Source organism: Cucurbita maxima, unplaced genomic scaffold (assembly GCF_002738345.1).
Source record: "Cucurbita maxima cultivar Rimu unplaced genomic scaffold, Cmax_1.0 Cma_Scf00020, whole genome shotgun sequence".
Lineage (NCBI taxonomy): Eukaryota > Viridiplantae > Streptophyta > Magnoliopsida > Cucurbitales > Cucurbitaceae > Cucurbita > Cucurbita maxima.
The window spans coordinates 595,479-622,840 of record NW_019272036.1 but is presented as its reverse complement, the minus strand read 5'-3'; the positions used below and the strand labels follow the sequence as shown (position 1 = coordinate 622,840).

At 36.2% G+C, this 27,362-nt stretch overlaps 5 protein-coding genes across 7 annotated transcripts; 4 read left to right on the top strand and 1 right to left on the bottom strand.

The window, feature by feature from the left end:
- Positions 1-3,017: 3,017 nt before the first annotated feature.
- Positions 3,018-4,284, top strand: LOC111494461 (S-adenosylmethionine decarboxylase proenzyme 4-like). Its single transcript, XM_023144407.1, has one exon. The coding sequence runs from the start codon at positions 3,030-3,032 to the stop codon at positions 4,113-4,115; it is 1,086 nt and encodes a 361-aa protein (XP_023000175.1). The 5' UTR covers positions 3,018-3,029; the 3' UTR covers positions 4,116-4,284.
- Positions 4,285-7,101: 2,817 nt separating this feature from the next.
- LOC111494336 (probable protein phosphatase 2C 35) lies at positions 7,102-9,968 on the top strand. The gene is made up of 2 exons (XM_023144260.1): positions 7,102-8,816; positions 9,726-9,968. The coding sequence occupies exons 1-2, from the start codon at positions 7,899-7,901 to the stop codon at positions 9,861-9,863; spliced, it is 1,056 nt and encodes a 351-aa protein (XP_023000028.1). The 5' UTR covers positions 7,102-7,898; the 3' UTR covers positions 9,864-9,968.
- A 1,908-nt stretch (positions 9,969-11,876) lies between these two features.
- On the bottom strand, positions 11,877-13,218 carry LOC111494337. The gene has a single exon (XM_023144261.1). The coding sequence runs from the start codon at positions 12,927-12,929 to the stop codon at positions 12,339-12,341; it is 591 nt and encodes a 196-aa protein (XP_023000029.1). The 5' UTR covers positions 12,930-13,218; the 3' UTR covers positions 11,877-12,338.
- A 2,790-nt stretch (positions 13,219-16,008) lies between these two features.
- Positions 16,009-20,795, top strand: LOC111494572 (uncharacterized protein At4g15545-like). Of its 2 annotated transcripts, none has more exons than XM_023144530.1 (9): positions 16,009-16,375; positions 16,476-16,544; positions 16,945-16,998; positions 17,846-17,915; positions 18,116-18,211; positions 18,423-18,680; positions 19,424-19,466; positions 20,335-20,413; positions 20,546-20,795. In XM_023144530.1, the coding sequence occupies exons 1-9, from the start codon at positions 16,094-16,096 to the stop codon at positions 20,636-20,638; spliced, it is 1,044 nt and encodes a 347-aa protein (XP_023000298.1). In that variant the 5' UTR covers positions 16,009-16,093; the 3' UTR covers positions 20,639-20,795. The 2 variants fall into 2 exon arrangements, with proteins under 2 accessions (XP_023000298.1, XP_023000299.1); XM_023144531.1 differs by having other exon boundaries at positions 18,119-18,211; positions 20,546-20,738.
- A 1,093-nt stretch (positions 20,796-21,888) lies between these two features.
- On the top strand, positions 21,889-27,080 carry LOC111494838 (receptor-like cytosolic serine/threonine-protein kinase RBK2). 2 transcript variants are annotated; one of them, XM_023144831.1, is made up of 10 exons: positions 21,889-22,152; positions 22,680-22,802; positions 23,363-23,532; positions 23,656-24,054; positions 24,163-24,414; positions 24,488-24,642; positions 24,947-25,026; positions 25,665-25,800; positions 25,887-26,036; positions 26,768-27,080. In XM_023144831.1, exons 1-10 carry the CDS (start codon positions 22,115-22,117, stop codon positions 26,942-26,944), a joined length of 1,680 nt encoding a protein of 559 aa, XP_023000599.1. In that variant the 5' UTR covers positions 21,889-22,114; the 3' UTR covers positions 26,945-27,080. The 2 variants fall into 2 exon arrangements, with proteins under 2 accessions (XP_023000599.1, XP_023000598.1); XM_023144830.1 differs by having other exon boundaries at positions 22,677-22,802.
- Positions 27,081-27,362: the final 282 nt, after the last annotated feature.

Genomic DNA, 27,362 nt, shown 5'->3' with positions numbered 1-27,362 from the left:
GTTTTTATGTTTCCCTTTTTGTGGGTTTCTTATGTTATGTCTTATATATATATATATATATATATATAGAGAGAGAGAGAGAGAGAGAGAGAGAGCATGCATTTTGATAATGTTTTTGGGCACGTCTTGTTTGTTTTATTTTGTGTTTTATTTTTATTTGCTTTGTTTGGAATAGACAAACATATGTTGTCCCTCTGAACTTAGGTTCCTTTCATGGATTTTTACTGTTCATTCATCGCCTTGTCCCTCCTTATCTCTCTTAAAAGTTTATACTTTTTCTTTTTTCTTTTAATTCTCATCTTAGATATTAAGTTTATACTTTTTCGTGAAATTAATTTGAGGGGCTGTCGAGAAAGTCTAAAGAGAACAATATCTACTAGCAGTGGGTTTGAGCTATTACAAATAATATAAGAGTCAGACATCAAACGGTGTATTAGTGAGGACGTTAAGCCCTCAAGATCACGGCTCCATGTGCCAAATATTTTCATATTGATATTGTTGTTCCAACAATGTGACGAAGAATAGAAACGAGAACGATACTTTCATTTACAGTATTGAGTTCATAATATTGATCTAGGTCAGGTTATGGACCAATAAAAAAATGATTTTTATATTCGAAACCCATTAGAAAGAAGGGACAGTAGAAATCATACAGAAATGATAGACTCGAAGGCCCTGAAAATGCTATGAGGTGTTCGAAAATGGTTGAAGTTAGTTGAATAGGAGGATAACTATGACTATAGCCGTTGGTAAATTTACCAAAGACGAAAATGATTTATTCGATGTTATGGATGACTGGTTACGGAGGGACCGTTTCGTTTTTGTAGGTTGGTCCGGTCTATTGCTCTTTCCTTGTGCCTATTTTGCCGTAGGAGGTTGGTTTACAGGTACAACCTTTGTAACTTCATGGTATACCCATGGATTGGAAAGTTCCTATTTGGAAGGATGCAACTTCTTAACCGCCGCAGCTTCGACTCCTGCTAATAGTTTAGCACACTCTTTGTTGTTACCATGGGGTCCTGAAGCACAAGGAGATTTTACTCGTTGGTGTCAATTAGGTGGTCTGTGGACTTTTGTTGCTCTCCACGGTGCTTTCGGACTAATAGGTTTCATGTTACGTCAATTTGAACTTGCTCGATCTGTTCAATTACGACCTTATAATACAATTGCATTCTCGGGCCCAATTGCTGTTTTTGTTTCTGTATTCCTGATTTATCCACTAGGTCAGTCTGGTTGGTTCTTTGCGCCTAGTTTTGGTGTTGTAAGTATGTGAAAAACTCTCCTTAACAAACACGTTTTAAAACCGTGAGATTGACGACGTACGTAACGAGCTAAAGTAGACAACTACTAGTATTAGGTTTAGGCTATTAAAAATAATATAAGAAAAAGACATCAAGCGATGTGCTAGCGAGGACGTTAGGCCCTTAAGTGGGTGGATTGTGAGATTCTGGGGAACGAAACATTTCTTATAAAGGTGTAAAAACCTCTTCCTAACATACACGTTTTAAAGTCGTGAGATTGGCGACGTACGTAATGAGCCAAAGTAAACAATTGCTAGGGGTGGGCTCGGGTGGTACAGATTCTAAATCACAAAAATAAACCTTCCTTAATTAAATGGTAGGAATTATTACAAACTCACTTCTAAAAGGTAGATTTGATGATTGTTTTGAGACATAAAAACATCAATTAAGTTGTAGTTTCTAAAGCTATCAATGTTTGTTCTTTAAACATCAATTGTGATGCAATTTTTAATATATAAACTCGATCCAAATTTTTAGGGCATTCATATTCAAAAAAATATGATAATGTCACATTAATCATCACATTTTTTACCCTTTATAACAATAAATATTTATATTTGAACCAAATTACTTATATAACCATTCTCATAACTACATTCCACATTAAATAATTATAATGTAAATTAGCTGTTGGATATTAGAAAAAAAAAAAAAAAAAAAACATGTTTCTGTTGAGATATATAATTGAGATTTAAATTTAATACTAATTAAAGAACCTAATTGAGTGATTAGTTTAGTTTAGACCGTCCACTTTGATCTAATATCAATCATTAACGGATGGTTTACACATTATACTGCTCCCAAAAAAATTGTTATAAATATTTCGAGTTTAAAAATATTAAATAAAATTTTTAATCTGAATAAAAGGTAAATTATAAATTTTCGTAGTTAAATTATAAATTTAGTTCGAAAAAAATGTTAGAATTTAGTTTCGAGATTATTCTGTCTATTAATTGATTTGAAAATAGCGCGTTTAATTCTGCCGTAATAATAAGCAATCGAAATAGTTAGGAGCTAGAACTTCTAGCCCTTTCATTCTAATTCACGAAGGAATTGGGAAAGCCAACGGAAAAATTTGATTATGACTTTGTAGAACTGGTGCTGCATTACCTGCACGTAGGGTCGTCCCCCACTCCCGTCCCAAGGCACTAAGGGGTTTTTGTTCTTAAAGTAGACAGTAGTGTTTTGCTGACGCCTCGAATCTTCTCCCGGATTACTAGTAGGTTGATGCGTTGACAAAAGCTAAAATTTTATCAAAATCTCATAAATATAATCTTATAATTTGATATAATCCTACCAACTAATTACCACAAATTATAAAGACAAATTCTAGAACTTTCTAAAAATTTATTTATTTATTATTTTTATTATTTTTTTAATCAACGTTTGTCACAATGTTGGAGTAAATTCAAACTCTCCACTGTTTTGATTGTTCATCGTCTTTCCCTCTCTAAGCAGAGAGAGAGGGAGAGAGAGGGAGAGAGAGGGAGAGAGAGAGAGAGAGATTTGGTTTCACTTTATTGTTATGTTGTAGCATTATCATCTCTTATTCACTTCATTATAATGCTCACAATCATGATTCTTGGTTGCCTCATCCGCATGCTCTCTTAACCTCTCTCTCTCTCTCTCCTCCTCTCTCTCCCCCTCCCTCTCCGCCACCCTATAAATTTCACCCTCTCCCATTCTCTCTCTCACCCTCTACTGTAATTCCTCTCTCTCTCTCTCCCAATGGCCGTTTCCGGTTTCGAAGGCTTCGAAAAGCGCCTGGAGCTTCATTTCTCCGGTGACGATCCCGTCTTCAACATGGGCCTCCGTCAACTCTCCTTCGATTCTCTAGAACAAATCCTCCACGAAGTCCAATGCTCCGTCGTCTCCGCCGTCGGCAACCACTACTTCGACGCCTATGTGTTGTCTGAATCCAGCCTGTTCGTTTACCCAACCAAAATCATAATCAAAACCTGCGGCACCACACAGCTACTCAAATCCATCCCTCCATTGCTTCACCACGCGCTTAATCTCGGCCTTACGATCTCCTCCTGCCGTTACACCCGCGGTAACTTTATCTTCCCCCTGTCACAGCCTTTCCCCCACACAAGCTTCCACGAAGAAGTCGTGTACTTAGAAGATTCCCTCCCTAACCACCTCTGTTACCGCAAAGCTTCCGTTATGCCTTCTAACGTCACCGCACATGTCTGGCACGTGTTCTCCGCCTGCGATCAAACTCCCCTGGTTCATTTCCCGCCTTCGGATTTATACACCGTTGAAATATGTATGACGGAGCTTGACCGGACTCAGGCGAGGAAATTCTTCCGCCGTCCTGGCGATGGAAAAACCGGCGACGCTGCTGGCAAAGAGATGACGGAGATCGCCGGAATCCATAAAATTAACCCCAATGCTCTCATTTGTGATTTTGCGTTCGATCCTTGTGGTTACTCGATGAATGGAATCGACGGCGATCGATATTCCACGATTCACGTTACGCCGGAGGATGGGTATAGTTACGCTAGTTTTGAGTGCGTTGGTTCCATTTATGACGATGAGGATGACGAGGACGGCGCCGACGGCGACGATTTTATACGGATGTTAAGGAGAGCGGTGCAGGTTTTCCGACCGGGGAAGGTCTCCGTTTCGGTGACGACGGCGACCACCGCGTCGCATCGACTATGGGCGAGGGTAGCCGGAGCAATGGAGCCGCTTGGGTTGAAATGCCGGAGTTGTATGGCGGATGAGTTTCCAGCGGCTGGGAGCGTCCTGTTTCAGACGTTTACCGCTCGCCGGAAAAAGACAGGGGAATGCGGCGGCGGTGGTAGATAAAAGTTTCGAAACGGCGGGGTTTTTTTTTTCCTAGTGAGGAGTTAGATTGAATTATTATTATTATTATTATTATTATTATAATAGGCCACATTGCTGCAAGGAGTGAAGATGATGATGATGTGGAGGAATTCAATTGGTTAATGAGAGTGATGAATGTGGGGTTGACTTTTCTTTTTCTTTTTCTCTTTTCAATTTAAAAATAAAAATTAGAAAATCCAAAAAAGGGAAAGGGAAGTTCCAAATAGAGATATAGGATGGTGACGTGGAAGTACCAAGAAGCTTGTGGGGGGCTTGAAAAGAAATAATAATAATAATTAAAAAAGAAAAAAAAATTCAAACCAAAGAGATCATAAATATCATGATAATGCACCCCACTTAGGCTTGTCACGCCTAAGAATTTTGTAGTAGTGGAAGAAAAAGAATTGAGAAGCTTCATCTTCATAGCTCGAGATTCAGTGTAATAGTCGAGATTTTCTCCTGTCATTGTTGTTTTACGGTAGAATTTGCATCTTCCATCTTGAAAATGGATCCTTTATGCATGCACGGTTTTCAAGGTCGATCAATTTCAATTCTTCTTTAGTAAGGTACAAGAATTTGAACCTTCTGCTTTAAGAAAAAGAGTAACCGTCGAGATTTTGTCTTGTCGTATTGTTTTACAGTATAATTTGAATCTTTTACGTTATGCATGCACAGGTTTGAAGTTTGAAAGATTTAGTGTAACAACCCGAGACCATCGCTAGTAGATACTGTCTGCTTCAATCCATTACGTATCACTGTCAGTCTCATGGTTTTAAAACGTGTCTACTAGAAAGATGTTTCTACACCCTTCTAAGAAATGTTTTGTTCCCTTCTCCAACCGATGTGGGATCTTACATTTAAATTTTTCTTTAGTAAGGTACGACAATTTGAACCTTCTGCTTTAAGAAAAAGTGTAACAGTCGAGATTTTATATTGTCGTGTTGTTGTTTTACGGTAGAATTTGAATCTTCTACCTTATGCATGCATGGTTTTGAAGTTCGAAAGATTTAATGTAACAGTCCGAGACCACCACTATTAGATATTGTCCGTTTTGACCCGTTATGTATCGTCGTCAGCCTCTTGATCTTAAATTTTCTACCTTATTTATGGAGTACGAGAATTTGAATTTGTGACGGGAATTTGGAATTTGGATGATGGGTTTGAAAATGTTTGCATGATGAAGGGTGGCGTGGAAGGCACCCACCCAGGGCAGCACATGATGATGGGGAGAGGCTAATAGTGAATGGTTCCCTGGCCAGACATTTTATCAAACAGATTCTGCACGTGCCCATTATTCCCCTCTAATGCCTCCTCCACTTTCACTCTTTTACTTTCCCTTTTTCTTCTTCTTCCTCCCCCCGACCGTCGGGTTTCTTATGTTCGTTCTCGAAAACCTACCTATCGACGTATTAACTTAATTGGACTTGTTCTATCTATGACGTTTAAAAACACAGTTGGTAAATGTGAGATCCCACATCGGTTGGAAAGAAAAACGAATCATTGGTGAGAAACCTCTCCCTAGTAGACGCATTTTAAAATCATGAGGTTGACGACGATACGTAACGGGTCAAACCGGACAATATTTGCCTAAGGTGGATTTGAGCTGTTACAAATAATATAAAAGCTAGACACCGAGAGGTGTTACTAACGAGATCGCTCGGTTTCCAAAACAAGTAGATTGTGAGATCACACGAAAAAGAGTATAAAGCATTTCTTATAAGAATGTGGAAATCCGACATAGTAAGACATAGAGAAACAAAGCGCAATTAGCTGTGGAAGATGGGCGAGAACACAAATTCATTTTTTTGTCGTTTTGTCTTTGGACAGTCTCAGATTCTATTCTCTAATATATTGAGCGCGTAGGCAGGCTTTTTTATGAGTAACTAATGCCAAATGCAGTGCCCGGAATCAATAGCCTTATCCACTTCCTTACTCAAATCTCTTCCGATTCTTCAAAACACCTCCTCTTCAACTAGTACTTATAATCGCCAGCTTCACGGTTTTAAAACAGGCATATTATAAAGAAGTTAGGTTTTCACACTTACGTTTCATTCCCATCTCCAATCAACATAGAATTTCACAAAGGGTCAGTATCTTCGCTAGCACACCGCCATCCAATGTCTAACTTTGATACCATTTTTAACCGTCAAAGTCTACTGGTGATATTGACAGATATTATTTGCTTTTACCTATTACATGTTACCCCGTGCATCTCCTAGAGAGAAATTTTCGTAAAGTATCATCTTTAAAATTAAAAGAATTAATAATAATAATAATAAATAAATAGATAAATAAAATTAGGCTGGGTTATTTTACTCTCTTACAATAGGGCCTTGTTTGGGCCTATTGGATCTCCTAATGGGCCGAAAAGGCCTCAACCAAATTATATTTTCCTATTGGAATGAATTAGTAATTTCTTAAATAATTTTTTTATATTGCGAACCAAATTAGATTGGCGATATAAAAATATAAATATTGGAATTAATTATTAAATTCTTTTTAATAATTTTTTTAGTTCGATAATAAATGTGGGGCTGGTGGAAGAAGAAAACGAGTGTTTTGTACCCTTTAAATATGCTTTAAATTGACATCACAAAATTTCTACGCATCAAATGGTTAGAAATTTGTGACCACATTTGTCCCATAGAAATGGTTGTAGTGGATCAGTCAACCAAGGCACTAAATTGATTGGGGGTAAAAAATCAGATTTCAAATCAGAATCTTTTCATAAAATTTATTTTTATTATTTATTATTCCGTTAATTTTTCAAAGAATAAAAATTTTAATTAAATATTTAAAAATAAATAAATAGATATTTTACTTTTATTAAAAACAAAAATTTAAATTAATGAGTCGAACTTAAATTAATTATTTAATAAAGATGGTTTGAGTTAAAAAAATATTTATAAAAATAAAAATAAAAAAACGAAAATATGGGTTCACAGTTCACGGGAAGCTATTATAGAATTCACCCCTTCCGAAGTGCTGGTTTTTCCATTGCGAGAAAAACTTGGCGTGTTTCAAGATGAACACATTTTTCTTACTGTTCTTTGGGTCACTTCGCTGTCCAATCTCGTGCCTTTCCTATGTTCTTTCTCTCTCTCTCTGTTCCTCGCTCACTGAAAGCTTAGAGTGATTTTCGTAAAACCCCACGATTTCATTACTGTTTCTACCAAATTTTGTTCTTAGGGTTGATTTTTTTCTTGATTACTTTAGCTTTTCCTAGCTCCTCGAGCCGTGATCTTTCTCCAAAAGCGATAAAAAACTTTCCAAATTTCATTTCGCCTTCCCCTTTTGTTGTTTATGCTTTAAACACACTGTTTCTTATCAATCACTCACTCACTTCAAATATGTCTTTATTTCGGTTCTCTGTTTATTTTTGGTCGTTCAGAGTAATTTCTTGATTTTCGATCTTCTATTTGGTGCTTGCTTTTGCGTCAGGGAAACTTTTGCATCAAGGAAAAGAAAAGGGTAACAAGCTTAAAGAGATTTCTCTCATAGGTTTTTGCCGGTCATTCTGTTTCAGGCTCTGTTCTTTTTTCGTTTCCTCGTCTTTGCTTCTGAGAATATGGGCTTTTCCCCCTGGAAAATTGATGAGATTTGGTTAGATAATGTCAGAAGCATCTGGATTTGTACCAAGAGTTGAGTATTTCATAGTTTAGCTTCGATTATTGTTACTTCCTCTTTGAGGACTTTCGTCGAACACCTTGTCGGCAAGTTCGAACTCGGTAGTTTTTCTGGTTTTTCTCTTGCTGCTTTTGAAAAATGGGTTGTATCCACACAAAATGTTGCTGTCGGTACCCAAAATCATTGGTTGGAGAATCCCAGGACTTTCACCAAGGGGTTCCTTACTGTCTACAAGATAACAGCACTGTGATAGAAAGAGCATTGGAGCTTATTCCTGTGGCTTCCCACAACTATCATTTGGATTACTTGGTATTGGCTCAGCGTGGTTACTACCCTGAATCTCCTGATAAAGAAAATCAAGACAGTTTCTGTATTAGGACAAATGTTCAAGGTAACCCGAATGCTCATTTTTTTGGTGTTTTTGATGGACATGGTCAATTTGGAATGCAGTGTTCAAATTTTGTGAAGGATAGGTTAATAGAAAAGCTATGTAATGATCCCACATTGTTAGATGATCCTGTTCAAGCTTATAATTCAGCGTTTTTATCCACTAATGATGAATTGCATTCAAGTGAAATAGATGATTCCATGAGTGGAACAACAGCAATTACAGTCCTTGTTGTTGGGGATACTCTTTATGTAGCCAATGTGGGTGATTCAAGAGCTGCAATTGCTGTTAAAGAAGGGAATTGTGTTCTTGCCAAAGATTTGTCAAATGATCAAACACCATTTAGAAAGGATGAATATGAGAGGGTTAAGCTTTGTGGAGCTAGAGTTCTTAGTGTTGATCAAGTGGAAGGACTTGTGGATCCTGATATTCAATGCTGGGGTGATGAAGAAAGTCAGGGTGGCGATCCGCCTCGACTTTGGGTTCAAAATGGGCTGTATCCTGGGACTGCATTTACCAGGAGCATAGGTGATAGTACCGCCGAGCAGATCGGTGTAAATGCTGTTCCTGAGGTTTTAGTTCTTCAGCTCAACCCCAATCATCTTTTCTTTGTGGTTGCTAGTGATGGAGTTTTCGAGTTCCTTTCAAGCCAAACTGTTGTTGATATGGTATGTAATGCTATCAATTTCTAGCTAGATTTAGCAAACCACGTTTCGTTTACATCTTTCTTTGATGGATTCTTCTTGTTTATGATATCTCGATTGCCTTGTCAATGTTTTGTATATATGAAGCACTTGTGAAGATATTCATTAGCCTATCTTTATGTGAGATCGCACATCGGTTGGAGAGGATAACAAAACATTCCTTGTAAGGGTGTGGAAACCTTTTCCTAGTAGACTTCTTTTGAAACCGTGAGGTTGATGGTGATATGTAACCGGCCAAAGTGAACAATATTTGCTAGAAGTGGGTTTGAGTTGTTACAGATGATATTAGAGCCAGACACTAGGCCCCAAGGGGGTAGATTGTGAGATCCCACATTAGTTGGAAAGGAGAATGAAACATTCTTTATAAGAAAGTGAAAATTTCTCCCTAGTAGACGCGATTTAAAATCGTGAGGTTGACGGCAATACATAACGGGCTAGACAGTATTTGCTAGCGGTGTGCCAAGGGGAGCGTTCGGGCCTCAAGCGGGTGGATTGTGAGATCCCAATTCAGTTGGAGAGAGAAACGAAACATTCCTTTTAAGGGTGTGGAGCCCTCTTACTAGTAGAGACGTTTTAAAACTGTGAGACTAACCGAGATACGTAACAGGCCAAAACAGACAATATTGCTAGTAGTGAGTTTGGGCTATTACACTTCATATGTTTACTTGTTGCTCTTGCCTTTGAACTGCTGAACACAATGAACAAGATTCCTACTGGCTAATTTGTACTAATTTTTAATCATAACCACAAAGATCTTAGATCATTATATATATATTACTACTATCATTCCTTTTTCATTGCAAATTATGATAATTTGGGGTCATATCTACTTTCTACTTAACAAATTTTGATGTTTTTTTGTTCTCTATATAGGCATCAAGTTATGCAGATCCTCAAGATGCATGTACCGCCATAGCTGCCGAGTCGTATAAACTATGGATGGAACATGAAAATCGTACCGATGATATAACCATCATTATTATTCATATCAAAGGCTTGTCTAATGTATGAAGCACACAATAATCATTTTGGATACATTTTTCATGCTCTTGTATATGATCATGGTATAATTTTCCACGGCAGAATGCAGGATTACGTTGGACTGAAAAAAAAAAATTATGACAAATTTTTTTCTTTTATCTGTTATCCTTTCATATAAGCATAGGTGTTATATTCATTAGCCTGTGAACCTTGTTGCTCCTCCCTTGTTTGAGTGGTTGCTTTAGGGGAGTGGTTGCCCGGGTTTCTTGAAAACATCCGGGTTGAAATTTGGCTTTCGCTGATGTACCGAACTCTCAACATGTCGTTGCAACGAATTGGAACCCGGCGATCGTAGTTCCAACCTGAAGTAGTGAGAGAGTTTTGTAATGGTAGTCTTTCCTGTTCTATATCTTTTTACTGCTGAATTTAATCATTTTCATTGAGAAAAACCTGTTTAGGACTCTAATGTTGCTGTAACATTCCTCCACCGAGACTTGAAATGCATCCTGAAAGGTAAGTATTGACTAACAATCAGATTAATCTTAGTTTTGCTTAGAAGCAATCGCCTCTTAGTTTCTGACTTCACTTTGTTTATGCCTACAGGTGAAACAAATGTACTCATCTTTCAGCTTAGCACTCCACCAAATAAGTTGATAGAGATAGAGGGTTTCAACTAACGAATATTGTCTACTTTGATTTGTTACGTATCGTCGCCAGCCTCACGGTTTTAATGCATCTACTAGAGAGAGGTGGAATGTTTCGTTCCTGTCTCCAACCGATGAGAAATCTCATAATCACACCCCCTCTCCTTTGGGGTCAGTGTCCTCTGCCCAGTGTCTTAGCTCTATTACCATTTGTAACAACCACAAGTCCGTTAGTAGATATTGTTCGTTTAGTTTATTACGTATCACTGTCAGCATTACGGTTTTTAAACGGAAATGTCTCGTTTTTCTCTTGCTTAAGGTGGATCTAGCAGGGGCCTGAAAAACATCGTCAATGTTTATGTTAATACAACAAAATTATGTATCTAGTAAAGCCAAAATCTCTCAACACTCTGCTCCTTTACAGATATGAAGAACCTGAAGTGAAGGACGAGCATTCGTTTAGCTGCTTGACTTTCTCGTCCGCGTCGCTCTGAGTGATTCTCCGGCGACGTAACTGCCGGTTTTCCCATTTTTCTTCGTTCAGGTCGGACGCAAATTATGCAGAATGGAAACACAGAGGTAAAGATAATGTTTTCTTAATCTGTAACACTCATATAAATTTAAGGAATTTCAAATAATTAAAATCGGTGAAGTAAAAAGAATCCAAATTTAATAAAATATATTAGACTGTCTTGAAACTTAATAAAATATCATAATATCAACAAAAAAAAAAAAAAAAAAAAAAAAAAAAAAAAAAAAAAAAAAAAAAAAAAAAAAAAAAAAAAAAAAAAAAAAAAAAAAAAAAAAAAAAAAAAAAAAAAAAAAAAAAAAAAAAAAAAAAAAAAAAAAAAAAAAAAAAAAAAAAAAAAAAAATATATATATATATATATATATATATATATATATATATATATATATAATACAAATTTAAAAAAAATACTAAATTGGTTATTTAACCTAATTAATATTTATTATTACATGCTGCCAGCTTTTTTATTCTTTTTAGAAAAAGAAAAAAAAGATGTATCTTTCTTGTGATTCCATCCTCCACCTACCGAACTCAAAACCCTTTTCTTCTCCTTCATGCCTCCCATGTGCCGCCGCTTCCCTGTCTCCAAAAAAGAAAAAACAAAAACCAATGGCGGCGATCATGATTTCAATGAATACACATCAGAATTTTGTTTCATTTCTGTACTGTCTGAACTTGACTGAAGTCACTTTGAATTTTTCTTTTCTGAGCTGATACGACGAGCTCGATGTGATCTTTAATGGCGGGTTTCATCAGATATCTTTGCAGTTTTGTTTTCAGAACTGATACAGGTTCGAAATGATTCTCTATGGCGGAAATTAGACATGGGAGAGGATAGGGAAGAGAATTCAGAGGAAGAGGAAAGGGGAGTTAAAATAAAATGGTGAAGAATTGCAAGAACAATGGCCATGGCGGCCAGTTCTACAAAATCTTCATCAGAATTGTTTCTTATTATTATGTTAAAGATTCATAATATCATACAGAAGAACGAAAAAAGCTCTAACAAAGCCTTTTGACAGGAATTCACAACAGAGCAGAAAATTAATCATTCAAAGCGCAAACTACTTCTTCTTCCGGCCTAGGTTTTAGCTAAAGTCTTACAATACACAGAATTTCTTCCCCGTTTAACAAACCTGGATCATCATAGGTACATAATATTATGATTTACCTGTCTCGTTGGCTCGATTTGCAGATCTACCACCGTTTAAAAAAATCATGGCAGTTCAGATCTGGACAGATCGAAAGAGACGTAAGAAGATGAGAGATGAGAAATGGACGAGAGGTGGTTTTTACTACGAATTTCAGATCCAAATTCACGATCTGGAGAAGATCTCATGCGTCGAGACGAAGCAAACGCCTCAGATCTCTTGTGGCCGAGTCATCAACGATGGTGGATACCTGTTTCTTCTTCGAGAACGACGGTAATGGAAGAGAACTAGGAGATGGAGACATCGAAAACGCTGATCCGGCGTAAACATCGGCTTTCCCAATAATCGGATACCTAACGTCGACAATCCGGATCTGCTTCAGTACCATTTCCGGCGCCGGCCCCAACCTCTCGGTCCCACACACGACCAGATTATCAGCTTCCTTCTTCAGAGCTTCGCCCTTCGTCTTCAAATCGAGCGATTCACCACGCCTCAAGATCGTAACATTTTCCATCACCAAACTATTCGTCCTGGTCTTCGAATCCTCGGAACTCAATCTCTTCGAGACCGACGGCTCCGATTGATTCGAAACAAACCGTTTCCGCTGCTCCGGCCGCTCCGACCTAGCCGCTGATTTCCGGTTGGATCTAGAATTATAGTTACAAACATTCGAATCAGAGTTTCCATAAGAACTCCGGCGACGACAAAAGGCCACCAGCGGAACTCCGATCCTTCCTTTCAAACAATCCTGAGGTCGTAGAATCTCAGTCCCCATGGATGAAAGATCTCAAACTCCCTGAGAAATCTCCCAAAAAAAACAAACGAAAAAAAAAAAAAAAAAAAGTATAAAAACCAAAAGAGCGAACGCTACGGGGCTGATGAGTTCCGTTTATCTGAAACTAGAAGCTCTAACACTCAGTCTCTTCTTCACGCAGGGACCAATAACAGAACGGGAGAGACTGGAACAAGAAGAAGAAGGGTATAATCGTCTTTTCACATATTTGTTTTGCTCTTTTTGGTAATTCTGCTCTGCAAGGCTTTGTTTGGAGTTCAGAAGGCGTGAGGAGGAGAGATATAAAGGGGAAAAAAGCGAAGAGAGAGAAATGAGGATAGTGAAATACGGCGTCGTTTCGAGGATGGTGAAGAGGAAAAAGAGAGCGTTGATCTAATCTTAATCTCACCGACCTCTCGCAAAATGACGCGTGAAAACAGAAGGCGATTGGCCGCCTTGTTTGAGCAAAAAGAGAGAAAAAAAAAAAAAAAGAGTGGAGGTACGTGGCGGAAGACGACTCCGTCTTTCAGGGGGTCCAACTCACACGTACCCCATTATAACGGGAACCGTCATATCGCCGTTACGTTGGTTCGCTTTCACGTCGCTGTCTTCGATTATTTATCGAATGACGCCGTTGGTGCAGGAGGTGTTAGTTGTCGTTTTGTGATCTCTCTTGGAAGGTGGGCCCCCACGTGATGTGGTTGGACTGGTCAGGACGGTAACCCGCATCATTATTGTATATTTAATGTAGTAAGAGGTGCTCAAATGTTGCCATTTTTTACCTCTATTTCAACGATTATCTCAATAATCTGATATTTAAAAAGAAAAATATATATATATATATATTATATATAAATTTAACAAAATAAAAAAGTGAGTGGACCTAGAATTCTTATATTCCCAAGAAAGAAAAAAACATGTTTGTTTAGGGAGAGAGAATATTAAAAGAATAAAAGGGAAAAAAAGTAAATTGTTAATATATGGTCGAAGGAAAAATTTTAAAAAATTTTAAAAATATTTTTGAAGTTTTTAGAATAATTTAAAGGTGTTTTTTTTTTAATTTTTTTTTCTTTTTAAAGTTTTAATAGTATTTTTTAAACCATTTTAAAATTTTAATAGCATTCATTAAACAATATTAACTATTTTCGTACAAAACTAATATAAATATGTTTTTTTTTTTATTTATTAGTTTAATGGTTTTTTTTGGATTTTTTTTTTAATTTCAACAATATTATTAAAATTATTGAAAATTTATGAGTATTTTTTTAGAAAAAAATTAAAGTTAAATAGTGTTTTTTTTTCTTTCTTTTTACTATTTCAAAAGCAAGAGAAAAAAAAATCTCTTTGACCGAAGTTTCATCCACAAGTGGGTGACGTGGAATTAATCAATTTCGATGGTTTTCAAAGATCTTTTAGTAATTAAAAAACAAAATAAAGAGAGACGAGCAAGTTGAATGTGACGTGTCGAAAGATGCTCTAAGAAGTCCGATGGGAAAGTCAGAAGAACCCTCCAATTGTCGGTCGGACACGTGGCTTCAAACTAGAGGCCACTGCGAATATTCGTTTATTAATGAAATTATGCATAAAAATCAGTTTTGTTTTCTCAATAAAAGTAACCATTAATTATTCTAACTTTGATTATAATCTTATAGTTTCTAACTTAACTTTGGTATATTTTAAAATTTGACGTAAAAACTATTCTTAACATTTATAAAATAAAATCTTACCTACGATATTGAGGTCAAATAAGTAAACGCTCAAAAAATTAAAAAATAAAATAAATATTAAACGTAAAACAATTATACTCATGACACATACAATGTTATCATATGCTTGCTGTTGGACATTTTAAGCTATAGTTTTAATTACACGTCGTTATTCAACTATGACCATCAAATAATATATTCGCTCAAGGCCATGAAAATATCTAACGCACCCCAACAATTGGTGGTTTAGATTGATCAGATCTTAACCACACAAAAAACCTAACCCTCAAATTTGGGGCCGAGCCCTCTCTTTCACCCCATTTATGTTTTCTATCCTCGTAGTTATGTGTCAATTTTTAATCTATAATAACTTACCAGTATTATCAATTTTTAAAAAATAAAATAAAAGTTATTTTTTATTAAAACATTACCTAAAAATATTTAATTATTGTTTATTTAAAATATTATTAAGTTTATAATTATGGTAGACATATTAAAAATATTTTCGGTAATTGAGCGAAATTGATAGCCAGATTATAACCTTGGGCTGCTGCTATGATGAGGCCCATTGGGCCAAGGCCCACTCCACGGACAAATTGGATGTGTGATAGAAAATGAAAACTCAGGACAGCCACGGGAAGGGTTTTGTCTTGTTTTAATGCCCTATCCGCTCACATTCTTCAATAAAAAACCACATATTTTCTTCCAATACCTAAATTTCAAGTATTTTATGGTACAAAAATTTATCTTATATATAAAAAATAAAATTAAATACTCACTTAGTCGACATATTTTCTCCATTAAAGATTTGTTATATAAATAACACATTCAACTTAATTCTAATTATTTTGTTCTAAAGCAAACGGTTGAGTCTTATTCAGATATTCACGATTCATAAACATTGTTTTTTTTTTCTTTTCGGTAGGGCTTGAAATGAAGAGGCGGGTTGGAATACCAACAGACGTCTATTAGTGATTCATCCGACCCGAATATACTTCATTTTTTTTTTATTATCGAGTACCATAATCACTGAATGATTTAGTAGTCAGTTCCTAAAATAAGTTGTGCTTATTTGTGAGGTTAAGGGTGAGCATTTTTAGGGTTTTTTTGGTAATATTAATATTATTAAAAAATGGCCGAAAATAATATAACTCTCTTGAAAATGGACTCTCATCGACAGTCAAACTAAAAAATGTATTAAAATAATAAAATTACCCTAATTAAACAGTAATTGATAGATAGTATAAATTTAAATATAAAGTAAAATTGAAGTGAAAATATTTGAAAAAGGTTGAAAATAATATAATTCTCTAGAAAATGTTAGAAATAAAATAAAGTTGAAGGCTTAGGATAAAGCGTTAATTGTCTCACTTTCTCACGGTTGGCGCCACAGTCGATAACAGAAAAAGAAAAAATAAAAAGAAAAAAGAAAAGGAAAAGGAAAAGGAAAAGGCGAGAGAAATGCGGGAAGAAGAGGAATCTGGTGTAGCCAATTTCGGGCTCCCCGAGGAAGTACTGGAAGTCTTACCGTCGGATCCATTTGAGCAGCTCGATGTGGCTCGGAAAATCACTTCCATTGCTCTCTCCATGCGTGTTTCTGCGCTCGAATCCGAATCCTCCGCTCTACGTGCTCAGCTTTCCGAGAAGGACGCGCTCATCGCGGAGTTGCAATCGCAGATCGAGTCACTTGATGCCGCCCTATTCGAGAAATCCGAAATTCTCGCCCGCGCCGATCAGGAAAAGGTTCAGCCGGTTCATTTGTCTTTTTTTTTTTTTTTCTTTCTATTGCTGCTTGACTTTGTTTTGATTTGGATTATGCACTTGTGCTCACTGCAATTTGCAGGAGACGTTGTTGCAAGAGAATGCATCGCTTTCTAACACCGTGAAGAAGCTTACTCGAGATGTCTCGAAGGTATGGTCTTAGTTCTTAGTCGTTCGTTGTTTGTGTATTTTGGAATTTCCGCAACGATTAGTTACACTAACATTTCAAATTAATTACGATGAATATGCAAATTTTGGAAGTTACAATGGAGTCAATTTGTGATTACCATTAGGATAGGATTTCCAAATTTTTGGAAAATAGTACTATAAATCATGACCTATTGTCTTCCAAATTTTTGTTCTGTCAATTGACATAGTGATGTTTTTTGAAATCCATCGTAAGGTTCATAGTTATATTTTTATCTGGAAGAAAATGGTGGAACTTTTTGAATTAGCAGGCAAAAGTGCAGGGGACTACACTTCCATTAATACATGTAAAATTTGTTATCTTCTCTGAAATAAGAGGTTCGACTCTCTTGCATTGTTTGCAGTTGGAAGTCTTCCGAAAGACGCTAATGCAGTCCCTACATGAGGAAGAGAGCTCCGTAAGTTTTCTTTCTCCAATTCCTAAATTGCAATATTGGTACCTAAGAAGCATATGATAGACACGAGATACATATAGATATAGATACATCAGACACGCGATGATATATCATTTTTTCATAATCTAGGAGACAAGACACGACAAGGACTCGTTTATAAACATAACTTCGTAAAAACATATTCAGATTTTTTATTCGAAGAAAATTAAAAGTCAATAAGCTTATGCATTTCCATCCATTAAAAATGAGTTTGATGTATTTCACTCTCAAATTATGTACGAGGCCCAAAAAGTACAGCCTAAACGCAAGGGAAGAGGAACCCTCATTCCCAGCAAAAAACCCATAAAAAGAGCTTTCCAATTTAATGGGATCCTGGATAAGCTGTAATCACAAAAGAATTTTCTGTTCTTTGTGCACCATCAAGAAGCTAGCGATTGTGTATTACTAAAAAAGAATAAACGGAAGAGGAGGCCTTATCCTCAAAGAGATGACGGTTAGTTTCCAACTTCAAGTTCCAAATCAAAGCTCTAACTGCCATAGCCTAACAAGTTTTCAATACACATTGGACTGGGACACGTTAACCAACAATAATATCCGTGCTTCTTTGATTGACCCTTTGTTCTATATCCATCAACATCCTAATTCTGATTCCAACTTTAATGACTTGCTTTTCGAGCTCGTCGAGTTACGGATCATCACTATTGATAGAAAATTTTAAATGGAAAGCAACAGTTGGTAAAACATAAACACTCATTTATAAACATACTCATAAAACATACGATAAATAGTTTTTGAGAAGCATGCTGAAGTCAACATTTTTTTTATATCAACCCTCTTTGTGCTACTACAGACAGGAAGTTCAGAGGCTGTCGTTAAACTAGAGAGTCAGGAAAGTTTGCCTTCTGCTCCGCAGGTTGGAGGTACTATAAGTTACTTAATGTCAGTTTCTGTGTTTGCACATTATCGTTGTTCATAGATTGATTTTTCATGGCTTACTTGTAATTGTAAAGCACATAAATGATTTTATATGATAATCAAATTGGTTACTTTTGTACGGGCTCTCGCAATTTCCCTAATCTATGCCTTCGGTTCTGACTTGTACATTTTCTTTTTGTTTTAGAAGATGATCTATCATTGCCACCATCTAAATACTCATCAATCCAGAGCAACGCTTCTGAAACAGTGAACCCTGTAAAAGATGAGCCTGAGGCAGATGGTAAGATTTCTACATGTTATGATATTCTTTCCTTTATGTAATACATGAAACGAACTGATAACTGCAGCAAATTGCTGATGTATAAAATTACAAATACCAAGGGGGGCAGGCTTACGTTTAATCATGTTAATTAACACAAAAAAGTTTGAAACTGATTTAAGTCTCTTAGTTCTGGTTATGTTTTTCACTTTTCTTTATTCCTATGCTGCAGTGGCAGCTTCAAGACCTCGTGTATCAAACAGCCTTCTGTTAGCCTCACAGACTAGCACACCTCGTCTGACACCTCCCGGTTCTCCCCCTATTTCTTCTGCATCTGTGTCCCCTACCAGAACATCTAAACCTGTTTCCCCAAAGCGACATTCAATGTCATTCTCTGTTTCAAGGGGGATGTTTGATAGAACCTCAATGTATTCTTCTGTCTCCAGCAATCACAGTTCAGTTTCAAGCCCTCATGCAGGGGCTCATACTGGTTTGCTCCTAAAACTCTCTTCTTGCAAATTTGTAGTTTAGAATTATGTTGGTTGCGCACTTTAGAGATCTTCAGGAATTTTTGGGTGTACTTTCCAAATGCGAATTTGAAAGAACTCTGGTTGGTTATAGTAGTGCAATTCCTGTTGGGCAATGTTGTTTTTCTTTTCTTATCCCTCTTATCTGATAGTTTTGCAGGTCCCTTCTACACATTTGAAGTGATTTTTTAAAAAAATCACAAAAAGGAGTTCGTTTCAAAATAATTCGACGAAGAAAATTGTTTTTTAGAATGACTAATTTGGTAAATAGTTACTAAATAAACAATTTACGCATGTAGTCTATTTGATTAATCTTCTTGTCGTCAAGTAATGCTACCTTATTTTTGTTAAGATTCTTGAAACTATATTATTTTCTCAAGTACAGTAAACTTGAAAAAAAAAATTATGGCTTTGCTCTTGTGCTGAAAATAAGGTCACATGCTTAAATTTCATTTCAATGATCCTACTGGATTATGTATATTATGTTAATGAGGGTTTGCACTGTGTGATTACTGTGTATCAGATGCATTGATGATTGTACCAATTAATGAACAGTATAAATATGATGTATAATATTTCCATGACTACCAAATGTGAGACGAGTAGTATACCTTCCGTGATTGTATACCCACCAAGACATATAGATTGTCATTGCATTTGAATAATGTAACTGACATTTTTAATCATCTTTATCAATTGTTTTCAGGACGAACTCGGGTCGATGGAAAGGAATTCTTCCGCCAAGTGAGGTAAGATCTGGTAGATGCATAGAGTTTGAACATCAAGTACTTTTAGAAAGTTAACGGCACCTTAAGAGCCTGGATATGGATACAGATACGACTACACGAACACCGTGCACGCCACTTTTTAAAAATCTAGGACATAATTACTAAAATATATGTTTTAAAAAATGTAAGTTCATATGTTTATGCATTTATACACTTAAAAATGAATTTTATATTCTTCACTTTCAATTCTTTTTGTTATGTGCATATTTAGTATTCGATAGGTGTTTAACAAATGTTAGATCTATATTGGCTTTGTACAACTACTGTCTACATATTTATTGTGCTAACAAGTGTCCAATATGTGTCCAACAAATGTCGGAGTGTCCAAGTGATCAAACAAGCTAGCCACACTAAAATGTTCATGCTTCTTCGGTGTCACTTGTTTAGCTTATCTTTAATGATTAGTTAAAATACCATTTTGGTCTCTATATTATGGAACTTATTCCAGTCTCTATATTTCCAAATCTCTATACTTTCAATAAATTTTAAAACAAGTTTGAAGTTAAAAAAAAAACATTTATGCATAATATAGATATGTTTCTCAAATTCCTAGAGGAAGACTCACATGAACTGATGATGAGGAATAATTATAAGATCAATCGAAAGTTTAGGAAATAAATTGGACATTGACTAACCTAGAACGAATTTTGAAGTATGTGAATCAAAATGATACTTTAACTTGTTCAACCCAGCAGGATCAGTTAGTGCACTCTACACCGAGTGTTTTCGGCCATCATTTTCCTTTTTCTATTTCGTATATTTGTGCTTGCAGATTTTGCATTTGGTCATTATGATTTATGAGAGTTTCTAATTTTAACCTCTCTTGTAGGAGCCGATTGTCCTATGAGCAGTTCAGTGCATTCTTAAACAATGTCAAGGAGCTGAATGCCCATAAGCAAACAAAAGAGGTATTCTCCTCTATCTCATTCTCTATCACTCCTCACACATGCCCACAAGCACACGCACACGCACACGCACACGCCCACGCCCACGATCCAGTGCATGGTTAAATATTTATGGATCATCGTTGCATACTTCAGGAGACGCTTCGGAAGGCTGATGAGATATTTGGCCCGGATAACAAGGATCTTTTTACCATATTTGAAGGGTTGATTACTCGTAATGTGCACTGAAAATGCTTTGGATGTAGTGTATGTAGAGTTTATAAGCATTGTCTGCACCTATCAACTTCTATTTATTGTATGTATTACATATATTCATTTTGATTTCCATGAAATAAAATTTCGAACTTAACATTATTAATCTAGAGGCCTTAGTTATGATAATAAATGGAATGATATTTATTAGGACTAAATCAGACGACTTTGCTGTATTCAAAAGTCTACTCATGTAAACGTGTTATTGTTTTTATAAGTTATGCGTATGATCTGCCAGTTTATTTATTTATTAATGTAAGACCCCGCATCGGTTGGAGAGGGGGAATGAAACATTCTTTATACGAGTGTGGAAACCTCTCTCTAGCAGAGGCGTTTTAAAATCGTGAAACTGACGAAATTCGTAACGGATCAAAACGAACAACATCTGCTAGCAGTGGGCTTGAGCTGTTACAATTTTTTTCAAAAATAATTTATATGATTGAGATTGATGGATGTTGTTTAGGAGAAAGAAGCAAATTTCTGGTAGGTTTTTCCACTTCTTTAAGAAAGGCTTTGAATGAAACACGACTTTTGGTGTATCATGGGATGTGCATTAATGTGTATAATTAATGGTTATTGAGTTCCAAGAAAGAAAATTGTTTAAAACTTTTTTTAATACATTATATTAAACTCTACTTAAAAAAAAAATGTTACTCTTTCATTAATCATTAACCATTAATATAAATTTGGGTAAAAAAATATTATTAACCAATATTTATTTTCCTATAATTTCTATTTAGTCATTAAAGTTTCAAAAATTACATGAATGGTCCTATGTTTTGACTTTTTACGAAAATAGTTGGCTCTTAATGAATACGCATTATATATATATATATATATATATAGATAAAATAAAAGCGAATTTAAAAATTAAAATAGAAACTTAATTATAAAGAGGAAAGCTTACGTAAATTTTTGCAATATTTTAAATGATTTTTTTTTTCTAAATTAAAAATATTATTACAATGAGATTCACGGTTATTATAGCTTTAAAATACTATTATAGCTTGAGAAACGGTTATTTTGCATAATTTAGTTTTTTTTTTAAATATAGAAAAATCCGTTAGCTGTCATTTATGCAAAAGAGATGGAAGGCTGAGATTTGGCACAAACAAAACAGGGGAATTTGAAATGCCACGTGTCAAAAACTCAAAAGACAAGAACAGATTTTCCCGGGAAAATTACAACTCCTCAAATGGTCGCCGTTGTTCATTACAGAATGACGTACAACTTGAGCGAATATGCAAATTTAAATCCGAGTATGGAGCACCAAATTTCGGAGATCAATCAAGAATACTAGCTACGTTGGAAATGGCGATTTGAATTCATGCGGACCTTTACTCTCTTCTTCCTCTCTATCTCGCCGTCGCCGAGTCTCCTCTGTTTCTTCCTCCGTGATTTCCTTGGAAGCTCAAAATTGCTTCCTTCTTCTTTTTCCCGTTTAGGAGATTCATGGACTCTGATCCTGAATCTCCGGCTTCTTCCACCAGGTAATTATTGTTGTTGTTGTTTTTATTATTTGCTTTTGCTTTTGCTTTCTTTTTCAGCTTTCGCGATGTGAAAATGTATGAGATCGTTTGATTCTGTAGGTTCGCTGATTGCATCGTTTGGAATTTTGATTTCACAATAGCTATTTCTAGGTTTCTGTTTGCATGTTTTTTAAAGAGCGACACGGTATTTGCAGATTTCAACATATGCGCAATAGTTCATGTTTAGAAGTAATGATTGAAAAGACTGTGTGGTTGAGATTGACAAGTTGTTTCTTTCTGAAGTAATAAGATGTGAAAATGTATGAGATCATTTGATTCTGTAGGATCGCTGATCGTGACGTGCGGGGTTTTGATTCCGTAATCGTTATTTTTAGGGTTCGGTTTGCATTTGTTTTTAAGACAATGGGGAAAATATGATTGTTTTCTCCAGATTTCAATAGTAGCACAATTATTAATCAAGTTTACAAGTAAGGATTGAATGATTGAGGTGCTTCACCCTGACGAGTTGTGGTTGTTTTCTGAAGTAGTAAGGCGTCCGAGCGAACGTTGCAAAGATCGAAGGTGTTGGAACCTTCAACTGTAGACAAACTGGATCAGCAAGACTCGGAGGATACTTGGTGCGATTCGATTGAACCTCAAGCGTCCGAAAGGTTTTTTCCCTCTCTACTTAGATTGCATCACATTTATTTGTGTATGTTCCATTGATTTTTTTCATTTTTTTTTTAATCTTTTAAATTTCTAGCGGTACCTGTTCTTGGCAGGATGATGTTTCGAAGGTATTCTTTAGGCCTTTGCGCCTTAGTTTGGATATAAAAGAAAATTGATGAGCCTAACCAAACCATTAGCCCATTAGCTATCGGTTTGGACATAAAGAATGGAAAACAAACGAAACTGGCTTGATTTTGCACATCCCTATTACATGTTTGAAGATTTGGAATTAACAAATATATTTGTTTGCATTTCTAACAAATATTATAATTGTTGGGCGGGGATTTGAAACGGTAGCCCATAGGGCGAGTTCAACCTATAACTAAGATAATCCTAAAGTTGGCCTATTTTATTTTGTTGATTCTTCCTTGTCTGGTTTATACTTTCTGCAATTTCCTGTTGGCCATTTCTTCTCCATTTTTATATTGGGTTATTTTTGGAGATTTTTCCTTGGAGCTTTTATGCTGTCAATTACTTGTTGACATGGAAATTTGTTGAGCAGCAATGATTCAGGCGACACTGTTGACGAAAACCAATCAAATGATCAGACCGAAAATCAATCAAATGATCAGACAGAAAACCAATCAAATGATCAGACAGATCAAGCAGTGAGCACTCCCACTTCAGGGAGCAGAAGAGTGCGTGGATTCTCCGACACAATTGTCATTCATGGTATGATAATCTCTAAGTTTCTACTATGCTCGTATTGCTTTGAAATTTGTGTTTTGAATTAGGAAGATCTCTAAGCTCCTGCAAGTATTTAATGTACAAATGTTATGGTTCTATTCTCGGTAGATTTGAGATTATTAGATTTGGACATTGAAAGAAAAAATGAATCATCTCCAAGAGGGGTGCTCGAGGACTGCTCAAGAAACTTGGATTGTGAAACAACTACTTCCCTGGCCAGCACTTCCGACTGGGAAGATCATCCGGACTCAAGAAATCTGAGTCATTGGAAAGGTTTCATTCGCTTACTGATGAAAGGACCTCAGATGCGATTTCAAACCTTTCCTCCTCTTAAAGCTGTTCCAAAGCTCACCAGAAAAAAGAGCAAAAGAATTAGAGAGGATATTCTTCCGACGTTATCACCAGTGATGGACTCTGCCATAGAGACTGAGTTCTGCTACTTCAGATCTTCTTGGAAGAATTTCACACTTTCAGAGCTGCAAGCTGCAAGCAATAACTTCAGCCAAGGTGTATTTCTAAACTCCGAGATAGCCTTGTTGATGGAAATTTTGATGCCCTCCCTTTTTATGGTATAAGTTTGTATGCTGATAAACACCCTTTTTCTCTTTTCCAAAGAAAACTTGATTGGTGAGGGCGGTTATTCTGAAGTTTACAAGGGGCAGTTGGAAGATGGGCAACTAGTCGCGATCAAGCGGCTTACAAGAGGCAACCCAGAAGAGATGACTGCAGACTTCTTGTCTGAGCTCGGAATTATAGTTCATGTTGATCATCCTAATATCGCGAGTGTAATTGGGTACGGAGTTGACGGGGGAATGCACCTTATACTTCATTTATCACCCCATGGGAGCCTGGCATCCATACTTTATGGTTTGTTCTTCACTGTCAAGCTTTTGCATTTCTAACAGCTTAATTTATTGCTAATTCCGCCGGTATAATGTAGAATCAAAGGAGAGACTGGATTGGCCAACCAGGTATAGGATTTCTCTAGGAATTGCTGAAGGTCTTTTGTATCTTCATGAAGGCTGCCAAAGAAGAATAATCCACAGAGATATTAAGGCTGCTAATATATTGCTAAGAGATGATTTTGAGCCTCAGGTATGCTTATATGCTTTGTGACAGCATTCCGAGTGTTGCCTCGGTAGTCCCAACAATACATTGTTGCAGAAGACATGCAGGAAAGTTGAAAATGTGCAAACATAAACGATTTTCCTTTGCTTTGCATTCATACATTTCTATTGGCTCGTAAATTTCAAGCATTGAAAGTGATTACATCAATTAAAAATCTTTACATAATATCTGAATATCCTGCAGTTTCAAAATCTTTCATACTGCTGATTCGCATAAGAGATACATTATATGTTTCAAATTTAGTTTGGTGACTGCTTGAAAATGAATCCAGATTTCTGACTTTGGGCTTGCTAAGTGGCTGCCAGATCGATGGACTCACCATACTGTGTCAAAGTTCGAAGGAACATTCGGGTATGTTGATTGAAAGTTATTATTAAGAAGTTTTGAAATCCTACTCATGATATCTCACATCGGTTGGAAGGGGAATGAAACATTTTTTATAAGGGCGTGGAAACCTCTCCCTAGTAGACATGTTTTAAAACCGTGAGGTTGACGGTGATATGTAATGGACAAAAGCGGACAATATCGGTTAGTGGTAGGCTTGTGCTGTTATGTTGGTACTAGAGCTAGACACCGAGCAGTGTGCCAGCGGGGATACTGGACCTCTAAGGGGGGTGGATTGTGAGATCCCACATCGGTTGGAGGGGGGGAACGAAACATTTCTTATAAGGGCGTGGAAACCTTTCCATAGTAGACGCATTTTAAAACCGTGAGACTGACGGTGATACGTAACGAGCAAAAACGGACTATCTGTTAGCGGTGGGCTTGTGTTGTTATAAATGTATCAGAGCCAGACACCAAACAATGTGCCAGTGAGAGGGGGTGGATTGTGAGATCACACATCGATTAGAGAGGGGAACGAAACATTCCTTATAAGAGTGTGAAAACCTCTCCCTAGTAAACGTGTTTTAAAACTATGAGTGGTAGGTTTAGGATGTTACACCTACTCATCCAAGATCCTCCTTTTCTGTCTCTTCTGATGATTATAGGTACCTTCCTCCTGAGTTCTTTATGCATGGAATTGTTGATGAAAAAACTGATGTCTATGCCTATGGAGTACTGTTGTTGGAACTTATTACGGGACGACGAGCAATAGATAGCGCACAGCAAAGCCTCGTGATGTGGGTAAGTCAGCTACTTCAACCTCACTTTTGCAGTTCTTTGGGACAATTTTGTTTATTAACATTGGTCTGTTTTAAAACCATTTGCAGGCGAAACCTATACTTCTTAAACAAGATCTCAAGGAGCTTGTCGATACATCACTTGCTGACGCATTCGACACCCAACAAATGAACCGTTTGATATCCGTAGCTTCAATGTGCATAGATCAATCTTCAGTTCAACGGCCAGAAATGAGTGAGGTATGCACTTTTTCTTGAAGAAAATATTCGATTTTTCTCTTTGAAAAACTGTCAAATCTAGATAATCCTGATTACCATAACCAATCTGACTGATGTAATGCGAAATCCAATCCTCCCATTGTTCATCATTTTCCTTGTCTTTTATCTTATTAAAACTTAAAAAGATACCTCTCTTTTTCCTTGTCCTGTCTCCAATCTTGCTTCAGGGACAAAGATTATCATCCCTACGTTTGAGCAAGAGACTGCCTTTCATTTCTAAACATTGAAATTGGATAAGTTTCCTAGAGAAGATGAAATTCTCTTGGGTTAAAATTGTTCCATTTTAGTTGGTATACTTTCAAACATTCAACATTCAATTCTATATGATCAGTACTTAGTCCATGTTATTAGTTTATCTAAACAAATAGTATCAATTAGATTTTCATCCATAAATTTTGAAAACATATTCACATGGTGTATTTGTTGAGGATCGGTGATAGAGGAGTCGCACGTCGACTAATAAGACCTTTTGGAGAAATCAAAAGCAAAAATCCATGAGAAGCTCAAAGTGGACAATATCATATCATTGTGAAAGAATCTCTCTTTTTCCTTGTCCTCATATCCAATTAATGCTCATGTTTGTCATTTAAACTCAACGAGTTTCCTAGAGAAGATGAAGTTTTGTTTCTTTAAGATGTTGAAAGTCGGTATGAAATGATTTAAGTAGAGTATTTTGGTATATTTATATGCAGATTGTTCAGATTCTGAAAGGGGATGAAGATAATTTGGAGCGTGTAAAGCGACAGAAGTCAAAACTTCGAAGGACATACTCTGCAGAGCTTTTGGATGCAGAGGAGTATAATTCTACAAAGTATTTAACTGACATGGATCGACATTTGGAGATTGTTTTAGGAACCTGCGATGTTTAGATAAATTTATACCTAATTCTTATGCATTTATACTCGATCAAATGACCCCAATATGTTTATGTTCTCTTCTTTGTATTTCTAACTGATAGGGGTATAAGTACAAATTTTTATATTTACACAAGTACTTTCAAAGGTATATAACCATGTACTAAACTAACTTAAATTTGAACAATATTACCTCGACATATAAATATGGAGAGGTCTATTACTTATTTTTCATGTTATTATTATTATTTGTTTTAATTTCTTTTCATGTTTTTGGTTCGGAAGGAGTTTTAGTTTAGTTCAATAACATTTAGGACTGACGTGAAGAATTCAAATATTTAATCTTTCAGTCGTAGATACTTATTAAGGTAAAACAAGTGAAGGACATGAAGGTGTAGCATAAGAATCAACTCCATCTCAAATGATACGTTGA